General features: G+C 45.2%; 1 protein-coding gene across 3 annotated transcripts in view; it reads left to right on the top strand.

The window, feature by feature from the left end:
- The window catches only part of LOC124199657, a 30,635-nt gene that overhangs the window by 15,407 nt on the left and 1,111 nt on the right, over positions 1–14,117 (top strand). The window contains exons 1-3 of one of the 3 annotated variants that reach the window (XM_046595576.1): positions 9,126–9,220; positions 9,602–9,893; positions 10,002–12,281. In XM_046595576.1, the coding sequence (XP_046451532.1) occupies positions 9,672–9,893; positions 10,002–12,251 (2,472 nt within the window). In that variant the 5' untranslated portion in view covers positions 9,126–9,220; positions 9,602–9,671 and the 3' untranslated portion in view covers positions 12,252–12,281. Of the gene's footprint in view, positions 1–9,125; positions 9,423–9,601; positions 9,894–10,001; positions 12,282–14,117 lie in introns of those variants that run through there. The other 2 variants (XM_046595574.1, XM_046595575.1) reach the window with 2 other exon arrangements.

The following is a 14,117-nucleotide window of genomic DNA, read 5'->3' as shown; positions in this document are numbered from 1 at the left end:
TTTTTAACTTGTTGCAACTCTTTACGTGTGTAGTTTTGCGGGTGGTGGGGGCTATATAGATCGTGGCGGTGGTGGTGGGGGGGGGGGGGCCGGTTTATGTTTATCCATGCACATGGCACAGTAAAAAAAAGAAAGAAAAATATCATTTCCCTCATTTCTTGTTTGGAAAAATTGTTAGACCTCGGTGCAGTGTACTGCACGTTAATATACTTATAAAACGTTATTGCTTTTATGAGAGAGAGAGAGAGAGAGAGAGAGCACCCCCTGAGGGGTAGTATGTAGTTAACGTAATATTTGAATTTTCGGAATGAACCAGCAGCTAGCATAAACATAAAGATACGAGCGACACACTCCGGCGTCTGGCTGCTGGTAGGAAAACTTTCTACTTGTTATAAGATTTTTTTTTTTTACACTCTAGATGAAACTATATAATATACGATGACTATCAGAGATAACACTTTGCATATAACCCTCAAATAAAAGCTCCTCTTCTTACCCTAAACTCCCAAAAGAAGTCGGAAGAGAAAACGACCGAGTCCAGGATTAATTTTTAACGACATCATCTCGTCGAGCTGGAATATTATATGGTACTTTCAACCGTGCTCTGTGTGTATGTATATGTATATATATGCGCTCTATAATCTATTCATCACGAGCATTAAAGCGCACGGTGGATGGATGTAAAAAAAAAACCTGCCGACGCTGGGGTCTGCCCCATACATCAAACAAAAAGTAGAAGCCCAGGCGAAATATAACTAGAAAGTTTCGGGAGGCCCATCGCAAAAGTTAAAAAAAAAAAAAAAAAGTCACACACGTCAGATTATATAACGGACGCCGGGAATGAACGAAACAAAAAAAAAACACATTTCCGTGAAATGATGAATTTCTTCATTGTTAACATTGGACACTGGCCACTTTTTCGATGTTATTTGATGTAAAAAAGAAGAAAGTCCGGAAACTCTTGTTTTTGGGCGACGGAATGATGAATTCCCAGTTATATTCCCAGTTATATATTCGGTCGTGATGCTGTTGCGGGAGGAAAAGGCCCATCTGTTCGGATTGTATGCACACACATGAATTATTCTTCCGTATGACACACATCTGAGATTCATGCGTCTATACTAACAATTTGATAATTATTAATCATTATACATGTGGATGGAGGGGGCAGGCGGGCGAAAAGCGGAATGATCGGGTTTTTCCGTTATTATTATTCCTCGACTTTCGGGGGGGGGGGAATTTCGATTTGTCTTGGCCAATAAAAATTAGCCGATGGATAAAAGAGAGAAGAAAGTTCAGCAGAGTCTCAGTAAAGTCAAACTAGATTTCGTACAGCGTCCAATTAAATAATCGAAAAAAGAAAAAAAAAAAACCTAACGGATCTAATAATATGTGAGTTCATGTGTAAAAGCATGACTTTGGCTGCACAAAGCGTGAGTCTGCTCGTCTAGTTATTTCCTTTTTTGAAAAAAAGAAAAGAGATAAATTTACAATCGTTTAATTGGGAATTGAAACAATAATTCATTGGCGAATTGATGGTAAATGCCGCGCGGTTTGGCCAGAGATTACAGAAGACCGACAAAGATCTCGTTTGAACGATGTAAAAAGGATCGAGATAACGTCGAATCGACGTGCCCAAATCACGATACAGAAACCCAAAATGCCCAAACCGACTCCGAAAAAGAGAGAGTTTTCTTAAATGGAAAATAACGGACCGGTTCGTAATTTTTATGCGAGCGGAAAATCAAATAAAAATAACTTGAAAACCTTTTTTTTTCATTTTGAACGAAAAGTCGAGAGAAGAATAAGTGAACGATAAAATTTGATAGTAATCACCAATCCGGTGCGCGGTAAGTTCAAGCTGATGTAACATCCACGCCCTGTTTCACCTGTCACAGATAATTTCCCCTTCGTTTTGAACCATTTAAAAGGAATAGAATTACAAGCGTCTCAGACGTAAATAATAATTTGAAGTAAAAAAAAAATCGCGGTCGAGCTGAGTCAAAATTTTTATTCTTTTTCGTTGGTACAAGTCAACGACACAGACACGAGAAATGGAAACGACGCGTGAAATGGCGCTCCGGTGAAAGTGGCGGACCTTGGAGGTTTTTTTTAATATTAAAAAAAAGCCAACTCCCCGTCATCTTCTTCTTCTAATATTCACGTCGTCGTCGCTCGGCTCGGTAATCATCGAGTGAGTGAGCGACCCCGGCCGCCGCCGCGGTGTGTCCTCGGCAACCCGCAACTCTCCATCGTCTGTTTAGATGGAAAGAGAAAAAAGGAGCATTTGATTGCCCTGATAATGTGGTCAGATATGCACGTACGTGTACGAAGGACGCACAAAAGGTGCGGCAATGTCGACGCAATCGTATCAAATGTTGAGATGCCTCAAAGAAGAAGAAGAAGTGCCCGTATAATAAGAAAGAAAAGTGGTCTGCTACAAGTTATACATTCAGACACATCATCATCTCATCCACCTTAGATTCATAGCAAAAGCCAACAGCAGAGGAGAGGGATACCGCGTGAATTCGTGATGTCCCTCAAGGCGCCAGAAATGAACACACGAAGAAGAAGAAAGATATTTTTTTTCAAATTTAATTGGAGAGAGAAGAAGAAGAAGCCCATGGTTGGTCTTTATTATTTGATTGAATTGCGTTCAACTGTGTTGTTATATGTGTAGATATAGGCCTCGTTTTCCAAATGCGATCGAATTGTTCGCAACTGCGGTCGGTTGCTGGCGTACAATTTCAAATGCGCTTTACTTTCTTTTGGGTTGGGTGTGGGTGGCAGCTCTGCTGTGGTCGTCCTATTCACACACTTTGAGAAGATGATTGTATAGTAATTCCGCCGCGCACATCCGACTGTCTTTTATTTGATTTCGTTCATTCTTCTTCTCTTTATCCAGTTCACCCGACATAAAACATTTTCTCCTTTTCGGGAGCAATTGGGAGAAGAAGAAGAAGAATCCTACTTTCCAGTCACCTGATTGGCTTATTGTTTACCTTGGAGCATAGAAAGTCACGTCATCTCGCCCGCGGAGAAATGTTTCAAACTCGACGTTGATCCCCTTTTTTTATTTCTTTAAAATTCTATCACAATAGGAAATTGGAATTACAAATCCGTACAAGGCGAAATAGATCCATGGGATATTTCAAGTTCTCGTCCTTCCCAATTTTGGTCATTGCCACACACAATTGCATTCCAGTTTCTTCTATTTTCTTTTTTTTTTTCCAGCCCGTCCGTCAGTCCTGCTGGACGTGTATGCATGTAAACACGCAAGTCAACACGGCAGCAATTTTTCTGTTTAAAAATATCATCAAAGGTCAAAACGAGCACAGGGGTTGGGGGAATTCATCAAAACGTCCAACTGATGAAACAATTGCCGAGCTAGCCTTTGCACGATGTGCCATTGCGCCAACAAGGCATGAAGGATGTTGTTGTTTCTTTTCGAATATCTTTTTTCTTTCAACAAATATTTATTATTCCCCTCTACATTTTTTCTGTGTGTCTGTTTCTCTCAGCTTGCGGCCAAAATAGCCAAAAACCGATGAGCCTCACGCACGCGCGCTGCGCCGAATAAAAAAGAAACAACCGAAATTATTTAACTCCTCGATTCTCTTTTCATTTCTCCCGATGGCGGCGGCAGATCGGCCATTTCGTTGAGCTCACTCAGGGGACTATACCATATACTACACCTTAATATCAAAATGTAGATATAATATAGTACCCACACTTCTCACATGCACGGCCTCTTACTTCTATATAGTCGTCCCGAAGAATTGGCCGCAAGCGAATGTCCGCTTGATTACATTGTACCAAAGTCCCTTGTTTTCTTCTTCTTCTTCTTCTTCAAGTTCAATTCAAAGTCATTGGGAAAATTACCTCGCTCTTTTTTGTTGTTGTTTCCACCTGTTCGTTCTTTTTTTTCTTTTTTTTTAAAACTACGCAGCAGCTAATCGCTGGGTCCGGCGTGCAAATGACGTTTGATGGGCTGATTTCAAAGTCCATTCACTTCTGGTTCGTTTTTTCGTTTTTTTGAACCGAGAGCGAGAGAGAGAATCGATACGTGACGACGGATCACTAAATTTGTTGTTTGACCCTTTGAGTCTCTCGCCCGTTTGGTTGTTCTTTTGTTTCCTGTGCCTGGGAAAAAGAAATGCGACAAACAACAATGGGACTCTCGGTCGGCCATTCGACACGGAGCCGACAACACTTCTCGTCGCCCAACGGGAAGTGCGGGAATATACAAGTTGATTCCGTTCCCGCGTGCAGCTCGCGCGCAATGGCGTTGATTCATTCCATTCAAATCCCCACCACCACCACCGGACAAAATCATAATCGTAAAAAAATAACACACATCCCATAAAATGTTGTTAAGAAATGTTTAAAACTAAAAAATAAAAATAAGGATGTTTGTGTTTGTGTGGAACCGTTTGATGGCCCGTTCACGGCAAAAGGCCAACAGTTTTTGTTCATTTTCTTCGTGACGAAACAATATGGAAAAAGGTGGAAATAACCAAAGCCGGTGAATTTTCTTATATTTTTCTGGGGGGAGAAATTTCTTCTCCAGTCGGAAAAGAAAGGTCCGTCTAATTTTTATTGCGATTTTATTGTCGTTGTCTAATAGAAAATGCGTGTCTGATGTGATTGATTTACCGCCCGGTCGATATAAATGTCATTTTTCGAAGAGTTGAAGACTTTCCTTTGACCATATCCGTCATCCTTAAACGCAGAGATCCTCCTCCTCCTCCACTTGAATTGATATTCAATTTTGTCTTTCACCTCTTGGGGCTACAAATGCATAAATCATAACTATCTACAATCACTCGATATAATCATCCGCAGCGGCCGGCAACTCTACAATCTATTCCACATGTATTTTCTATATGTACCTACGACTTTCTCTATTTTCTATTTAATAATCACCTCGCGCGCCGAGTTGATGGCGAGTTAAGCTTAATGTGATGCAGTGTTACACATCGTCGTAATGGTTGCCGGACTGTCCTATATCGTCCGCCCCCCTGGCCCCCGAAAAAAAAGTGGTTTGATTGATGATGTTCACAGTTCATCAGAGTCCGTGGAATAGAAATCTGATCCCGGATTTCTTCTATAATGATTTGATGACGCCTCTCGGTATTTTTTGTCCGCGTTGCCAGGCTTGATCGATTTCATTTATCGACATGAACGGCGGAGCCCTGGAACTCGGCGGGATTTCCAACTTTTCGTGGCCGGCAAAATTGACGCAACGACATCAATGAAACGTAAAACTTTTTCTATTCCAGTTCCAAGTTATATTTCCCATCATCATCAAAAAGAGCAACTTGTTTTTACCAAAAACAAAGTCCGTTCTTTGGCTGCAGCTCATTCCGCTCGAGGGGTTGTGTAATGCACTCCCGAGAATGATGATCATCTGCGTGAGTCAATTGTCTCAACTTTGGCTGTGCGATAAACCAACTACTACCGTGCCGTGTAATAACAAACGCACGGCGGAGTGAATGTTACATAGGAAAAATGCGCACACACGAGAGAGAGAGAGAGAGAGGGTTTGCGATGAGCAACAACACAAGAACATCGTGTCCGTCTTAAAGATCGTGATGCCCTTCGTCTATTCGTCATTTCGCCTTGTCAAATTTTTTTGTCGGGAGTCGTCGGTGTCTTTTTGACGGGACGGCGACGAGCATTTTCAACCAAAACGCGAAAGATGTGCACAAGAAAAACCTTGAAAAACAACATTTTGTCATTGCCGTTTTTCGACTCTTTTTTTATTTGAACATTTCAGACGGCTCGAATAGAACATTCACGTCAACGTTCAAAGTGGACGAATCAATAAAACATGTCGTCGCGGACACAACAACAACATTCGAATGAGAGAGAGAAGGAATATAAAAAAGGCGATTGGGTTGTCAAGATTTGAGGCGCGCCCAGCTCTTTCATCTTCTTTTTCGTTCAACTCTTGACAGCCATCAACAATTGAAAATGCCGGAAAAATACCCTGAAAAAATCACGTTGGAAATTCATTTCTTTCTTTTTTATTTTGCCCATTGGCTGTTGAAATGTCCGTCGTGTTAATTGAGTCCTTGTGTGCACGCCAGTCAACACACAAATGTGGCGCTCAGCTGCGGGAGCACACATCACGTTGCAATGTGCATATGCATGAGGGGTTTGACACGTCGCTGCCATTCCGTCCCGTCCCGTCTCACTCTTCCATCGGGTCCATTTTTTTTCCCCTCCGTGTGCGAATGTCCTGCGTGAATGAGCGGATGGCGTGTGCAACCGGTGAGGGCGACGATCGATAGATGGCGACATATTTCCCCCCTCCCGGACGAGCCCGATTTTGATTCTTTTTTCACGTTTGATCGCCCGGGATCAAATAAAACAAAAACAAAATTGAGGAAATGTAACACGAAAACTTTGGATGGAAAAAACGACCAGTCAGTACGACCAGCAGAATGATGTGATTCTTTTCGTCAAGGAAAAAACCAAAAAATAAAAGGCGACCGGAGAATTACCTTTTTTGGGGGTAAATAGCCGAATCGCGTGCGTTTTTCTTTTTGCCAGTCAGTCCAGTATATACGGTAACGTCTTCTGGTTAAATTTTTATTTGCTTTTAAGGGGGCCAATTCTTGTTTTGATTTTTTTTCTTTTTCCTCCTTCATTTGTGGGTGTAAGAGAGGAGCCTGTAGAGATGCGGGAGAGAATGGCGGCGGCGTGCGATTCTTCCCGTTTTTCTTCTTCGGCTGTTGATGGGCCGCGCTGTTTTTTTTTTTGGGGTCGAGGCGAAGGCCAACAACACAACACGCGGCCAGAGAACAAACAAAAACCTCATCATCATCATCATCATCACCGTACGTACAGGTCGGTCAAGGAAGCGGATAGAGCCAAAAGAAAACGGGAATTATTTATAAGGGGCCATTGCCGTCAAGCGATAACAGCCCCCTTTGAACCTCCTCCCCCCCCCTGGCGTGATTCAACCTCATCATAATATCGGGACACGGACAAAAAAAAACACACGACCGGTCATACGGCACAGACTTGCCCGAGTGCCCGCTGCCCCTATAGATGTCCCGTCCCTTTTCTTGTTGTTCCCATTTTGATTTTCCAGGGGGATCAGGAAGCCAATTGATACAAATCCTAAACGGTAGGGAGATGATTTAAAATCGTGATTTGTAAAAAAACGTGACCGGCATGTACGAACACACACACCCCATCACCCTCCTTCGTGACTGACTGAAAATTGACGACATTGCGTGCTGATTTGCATCCGTCTGGGTGATTCTTTCATCATACTACATCAAGCCGGCCACTGTCCATTTTGACCTTAAGCGTTTCGATTATCCGATCTGACACATTCGATAACACAAAGTGCGTTTTTGATTTGTTTTTCTTTTATTTCATCTTTTTTGAGGGGAGTTTAAACGTTTTCTGACGTGTCGTGACGTGCGGTTTCGACTGGCGGGCAAATTTTGAATATTTTCTACGTCAGCTTTCAATTCGACCGCTAGATGTGGCGAACTGTTAATTTCGCCATTTTGTCAAGCACGGAAATGAAAGTTGTTCTAGTTCGCGGTTTACTTTCATGCCAAAGAAAATCAATTGGTTTACGGCGAGTCCATTCTTGATGGATTAACATCTTCCGCGAAAAGAATAATAATAACAATAACAAAACCTAGAATTAAAAGAAGAAGAAAGAAGGAGAAAAAAAAGGAAAAAAATAGGTGAGTCGAATCCAAATGGACGATGATGTGATCACGGTCATTCGGCTCGTGATCCCGGAAGCTTATTCTTTTTTCTCTGTTTTTCTTTTGTGAATAGCGAATGAATTGAACACCTCGGGGCCAATAGGGGACACACACACACGTACAGACACCACGCGCACAGTCAATCGACGTTTAATCCACTCCATCAAATGATTACGAGAAAAGGACATCCTATTTGGAAAATCCTTTCTGGGAAATGTGGAAAAAACAAAAAGAGCCGTGACCCGCGAACGATGACGCACTCCAGTCACCACCACCACCACCCCGAATCATCTTGCGTAACCCTCACCCAGAAGTCGGCAGTCCTTTTAAAAAAAAATAAAAGACAAAAATAATCATTTCTTTCTTTCAAAATGTTAAAATTCACCTTAAAGGAAAAAGAGGAAATGAAATCCGGATTCTTAAGAGCGTTCGTGAGTGTTTTTCAAGGTCAACCGCAAAATCCTCCGCATCCATCACGCGGAACAACCCCAAGAGTGCCAACCCAACTTCAACACACGGCCGCCATGTCGACTCGGTCGTCTTCATTTTGCTTCCGTTCTTTTTTCACATTCCACACACACAACAACACAGGAAAAAGAAAATGGGGGAGAGCTCTTATTCTATTTTTTAACTTTTTTTAAAAAAATAAAAAGAACCTTCAGACATTTGGGGCGTGGCGGCCACACGGAAAATTGATGGAAATTTCTTTAAGCTACTTGTGTCAATTCGTCTTTCTTTCCTTTTTTGTTTCGACAATTTTTATTATCTTTGATGACTTTTTGGAAGGGATAAAAAAATTAAATAAAAAGAGGAGGAACGGTTTTCAACCCAGGTATATACATAGCAGGATTGAGGAAATGGCTGCAATGTGTACAGTAAATTTATAAATGACAGTGGTGTGTGTGTGTGTTGTACCTGTCGACGAGAGGTTTTTACAAGTGAAAGGATGGAATGCGACCATCATCCCTCAGGCCATATGTTCTCTTCTTCTTCTTAAAAAGTTTCTTCTTCGATGTATTTTATTAGGCCTCTCAACTTCTCATAGAGAAGAACCGCGACAGCTCCGGCTATTGTATTGCCTTTGCCTATTTGGGAAAAACGTTTCTGGTCCATTCAAACAAAACTACATACTACTTATGGGCTGTATATATATTGTTCTTTTTTTTCTGTTTTTCTTTTAAGGCTTTGGCTGAAACTTCCCCAAAATGAATATACAGGTACCTGCAGGTAGGTACACACACTAAAAAAAGGGGGAGGGGCAGCAGCAGCCATTTTGATTTTGAAGCTCATTTTTCATTGGGTGAATTTCTTTCGAAAGGCCAACGCCGATTGGTTGGCAGCTGTGCATCCGACGTTGCCACTCATTTTGAAAAGATGTGGCGAAAAAAAAAGCAACAGGTCTGACAGCAGCCCCAGTTGTCTCTCTCACCTGCTAACACACACGAACTCGCCAGCCCGCGCGCGTGTGTATATGTTAACAGGTAATGTTAGTTAAGGACAGACTGGGACGATCTCTTGGCTCACCAGAGTTTCTTCTTCTCCTACGTTGCGGCGCACCTGTGTGCCGAGTGTGTGTGATGTGTGTCTAGACACCGTTAGTCGTACGTCGGGAAAGAGCGAATGGAAAAGAAGTGCCTTTTCGATTCAGTCGTTGGCCATCGTTAGTAGAGTTCACTGGTCAAGGTTTGTGACTGTGTTTCTCTAGCTCTGAAATTGTTGCTGTTTCTCACCGTTTTCAACATTGTTGCAAGTCACCTGCATTTGGAATTAGTTGTCGTCTTGGTCAGAGGATTGGCAGGGATGGTGTGACCTTGTCTCCCTCCATCAATTGTGTGTTTAGTGTTTGTGATTACTCGCATCAGGTGCTGGTGATTTCAACAAGTGGGCTGGTCCCTAACCACTGCGTTGGGGCTTACACACACACTCAGCGAAATGGCCACCATGCAGTACCACCATCAACAGCAGCAGCAGCAACAGCGATTCTACAATACTCTTGGAGGTCAGTCTTCCTCCGGGAACAGGCCACCCACAATGCAGCGCAGGCCCAAGACCCAGGGTCAAGAAGATGGTCCAACTCCCATTTGTCGATGCAGAGTTCTGTACCTAGGCTCAGCCGTTCCTCAAGTCACAAAAGATGGCCTCCAAGGCATTCAGGTAAATATACGATCAATTCTTTTTCTCCTCTGCTCTCTGCAGGTGTTTTGATGATGGATTTAATGATTTCACGCGAATAACAATGTATATATACATGCAAAATTGCAGGAACCCTTGAGGGAGCTGTATCCCGAGGGAGGAGCGATGGGCGCTAAAGGAATCGACTCTTGGCTATCGGTATGGAGCAACGGTTTGCTGCTGGAGAATGTGGATGAGAATCACCAGCGCGTGACGCGGTTCTTTCCCATCGACTCCCTGCACTATTGTGCAGCCGTCCGCTACGTTTTAGTCCCGTCTACCTCTCCGTCAGCGGCCGGTGGGGGACCTGGTGGCGGCGGCGGCAGTGCGGCCGGATCAGAATTGGGCGTCGGAAGAATGGCTCGTTTCCTGCCACTGGACTCGCCGTTTGCCCGCCACCCCAACATTCACCACCCGCCCTTGTTTGCCTGCATCATGCGCCGCACGACGGGCATCAAGGTGCTGGAATGCCACGTCTTTATTTGCAAAAGAGAAACGGCCGCCAACGCTCTGGTGCGATGCTGTTTTCACGCCTACGCCGACTCGACTTACGCCCACCACCTCGAAGAGGAGGAACAACAACAAGGAAAGAACTCGGCAAAAGGGACGAGGCCGGGACCAGGTCGGCCCAGCAACGGCTCGGCCGTGGTCGTCAGCGCCGACTCAGACATGACCCTCAATTCCATCGAGAAAGTCGAAACGTGGAAACTCTACCAACAGCAGCAGCAGCAACAACTGCAGCAACAGCAGTCAAATGGGCAGACACCCAAAGCGGTCGCAGAGGATACGGCCAGAGAAGGAAGCACCAGCAGTCATGGAATGGGCAGCGCATCCGTTTCGATGCTGATCCTGGATCACGGCTCGGCCGACGAAGACACGGCTTCATCCATCGTTAACGGAGACCAGAATCACAAAATTTGGCTGCCGTCGACCAGTAATTCGACTGGAGTTCCTCGCCGACTGGCCGCTTCCGGCCCTGTGGCTCCCGTGGCCGACATGTACGGCGGTGGCAGCGGCAATCCAGCGACCAACACGATGCGGAGCGTTCGCTCTTCGGCCTCGTCGATGATGCCCAACACGTTGCAGACGAGATCGTCTCGCCCCCGACAGATTTTGGCTCCGTTCGCCGCCCCACCTCCGCCACCCCCTCTGGTGCAACCGACTGGCTTGGACGAGCCGGACAGTAAATTGTTAATGAAGAAGATGAGAAAGAAGCGAATCGGCGGCCGAGTGGGTGGCAGCGATATTGACGACATGTCTTCTGTGGCGACTGGCCCCATCAATGGCGGCCGACGAAGTTCTCACAGCGTTTTCAACTTCCCCATCCATCGAGGAGGAGGAGGAGGGGGTCACCCTGGGGTTCCGCCACCTCCGGGCTATCCCATGAGCTACCCGTTTTTTCCTGGGCAACGCCAACCGCCGCCGCCGCCACACGGAGCTTATCTCGTTCCCATGCCTATCCCACTGCCCGCGCACATTTCCACCAACGGGAAAAAGTCGAAGGGTTTGAAATTCGGCACTTTTAGCGCCCGTGGCGTTGGCAAGAAAATCAAATCGAAAAATCTCCAACATCCGGCCGGAAGCATGATGTTCCTTCCGCCCCATCATCCTGGCCAAGCTCCCGGACCTCCCGTTATGGCTCCACCGCCCATGGCGTTGGGTTTGCCCGTCCCCATGATGGCCCCGCCGCTGTCGATGCGCCGAGGCTCGATGATGACGACGTCAGCAGAGGAGCCGATTTACATGCCGAGTCAAGTCCGTCCACTTAGTCCCATCGCCTCGTACGCTCCGGCCCATTTCCCGCACGAAGCCTATCTGATGCAGCAGCACTACACGACGCTGGTCCAGCAACCCAAGGGCTCGCAGCAGACGACGCTGACGAAACTCAAGAAAAAGGACAAGATGAAGAAGAAGATGATGCAGCAGCAGCCGATGCAACCGATGCAGCCGCTTCATCCCCTACAAATGGACGCCGCCCAGCTGAGCGCCATGGACGCAATGAGTCTGCACGGAGAGGAAGTGTCGCTCAACAGCCAGTCGGGTGGAGGAGGCATCTACCGCAAGGGCCACCTCAACGAAAGGGCCTTTTCGTACTCGATCCGGCAGGAACATCGATCCCGTTCTTACAGCTCCCTGGCCGGTCTGGGTGTCAGCGGAGGAAGCTCGGGCGGTGGCGGGGCGGCTTACCCGAGTGGACCCGAAGATTTGCGGGCCCACGACAAGAAGGAGCGCGAGTTGATTCAAATGGTTCACGATCTGGATCTGTCGGGCGATGACCTGGAGCGTTCCGAAGTGCCGCTAGCCATGTATCCACATCACCACCGGCAGCAGCCTCGTTAAAACTTCATTTTCTCTTCTCCATTCCACATGGTGCGTATGTCTATTTAACTACCAACCTACTATGTTACGACTGGGACCATGTCCTATTATCTTATTACCAAACGCATTTGTTGTTTTGTTTTTTTCTTTCTTTATGATTATTTTCAATATGTTTGGCATCTCCTTTTTTTTTCTTCTTTCCCTCATTTTGATGTTTCATCTACCCGTTTTTTGGTTGTTGTCGTAACGGAATCGTCTATAAGTAGCAGATGCCAGGACGGCCAACCGCACACACAGGTTTTTCTCTCTTTTTTTGTGGAAAAAGAAACGAACGGGGCAATTTCTATTTATTTTTTTTATTTGTGCTAGGCATGGAATAGAGAGGAGGCGGGTTCGAAGGGTATTAGTAGTGGTAGTGGTAGTCATAAGAGGTATAATAACTTCCGCTGGCCAACGAGAAAAACGAGAAAATCTCCGTTATCTTTTTGGGTTGATGTTTCTTTTATTTTCTATTGATTCGATCACCAGTTACCAAGTTGAGTCTCGGGAAAGAAACGTGAATTCAAAGTAGATTCTTGGTAGTTTCCTTTGCTCCATGTCGTCCCATTTTCCCTCCCGATGGCGCCTTGTTTGGCTGGTTGCCTTGTTTTTCTTTCACCATGTCTCTTGTAGGACATGTTTGAGGACGAGGTCAGTCCAGGTAAAGGGTATATTTTGACACATCCGCTGTGTTGTTGCCGTGTCACTTGCACAGAGAAATGACAAAAAGAAAAAGAACCGGTCGTGATTTTGGGACTGTGTCCTCGAAACAAAAAAGAGCTAAGAATGACATGGGACATTTTTGTTTTTCGAAATGGAATGGAAAGAAGAAAAACTAAAACGAGGGTAATACAGATAGATATACGAACCGGGAGCTACGAGAGAAAAAAAAGTACAATGGCCGCCCGGAATGTATATATTAGCTGGACAATGGCCTTTGCCTTGTATTGGTGTAGAATGTACGTGAGCTGCTCTGCCGCTGCGTGTTCTGTTCTCGTTCCACAACAGTAACTTTTTCTCTCTTTTCTTTTTATTTATTTACTTCCATCTCGTGAGTCACCGGCGCGCATCCATCTCATGTCAAGTAAAACACCGTCTCACACGTTCCACATATCACACCTGTGTGGAGGAGATGATGATGGTTTGAGAGTCTTGTTCCTCCTCCTTCTTCTTCTTCACCCGACCGCCGCTCTTGTACCGGTACATCTCTTTTGAAAGTCGCACCGTACACCTGAAAAAGTGTTTTGTTCATTACGAGGCTGATTATCGCATCCAGCTCGTCGGAACGAGACGACTTCTGAATCCGTTAGCTTCTTCTGAGTCGCGGTGGCGAATTAAAAGAAAATGGGAAAACTTTTGTTGTAGTATTTCATTCAGTCGACTTTATGAAACAAAACAAAAATTTTCCTCGTTCGTTTTCTAGCGTGAAAAGCAGCATCAAAACAAACAAATAAAATCCGCTCGATTAATCTGATCTCTCCTAGCTCTGAAGTTGGGAAAAATCAGAAGAGGTGAGACAAGGAGAGAAAATTGCGTATGTATGTGGACCGGATGCCTCCTACTTGTTAGTCGCTGTTGTTTTTGTCCAGCGCTAGTGGACTAGTGGTGATGGCGATGTGGTTAAGGTGGTCGTCTCAACCGGTTCTCCTGATTTTTCTGGCGGCCAGGAGTAGTCAGTATACCCAGTAGGTTTTGTTTGTTGTCCGACTGCGCGTGACTGAGATGCCGAAACGAGTCATTAAAACACGATCGTCTTTTGGAGAGAGCAAAGAAGAGACGAGGCAGACAGGCGGACGGACGGGATGAATTCTAGCGATAGGTTGCGCCACTTGCGCGTGTGATATTTTA

The sequence above is a fragment of the Daphnia pulex genome, chromosome 8 (assembly GCF_021134715.1).
Source record: "Daphnia pulex isolate KAP4 chromosome 8, ASM2113471v1".
In the NCBI taxonomy this organism is placed as follows: Eukaryota; Metazoa; Arthropoda; class Branchiopoda; order Diplostraca; family Daphniidae; genus Daphnia; species Daphnia pulex.
The sequence above is the reverse complement of the archived record's forward strand: the minus strand, read 5'-3'. Positions and strand labels throughout refer to the sequence as shown.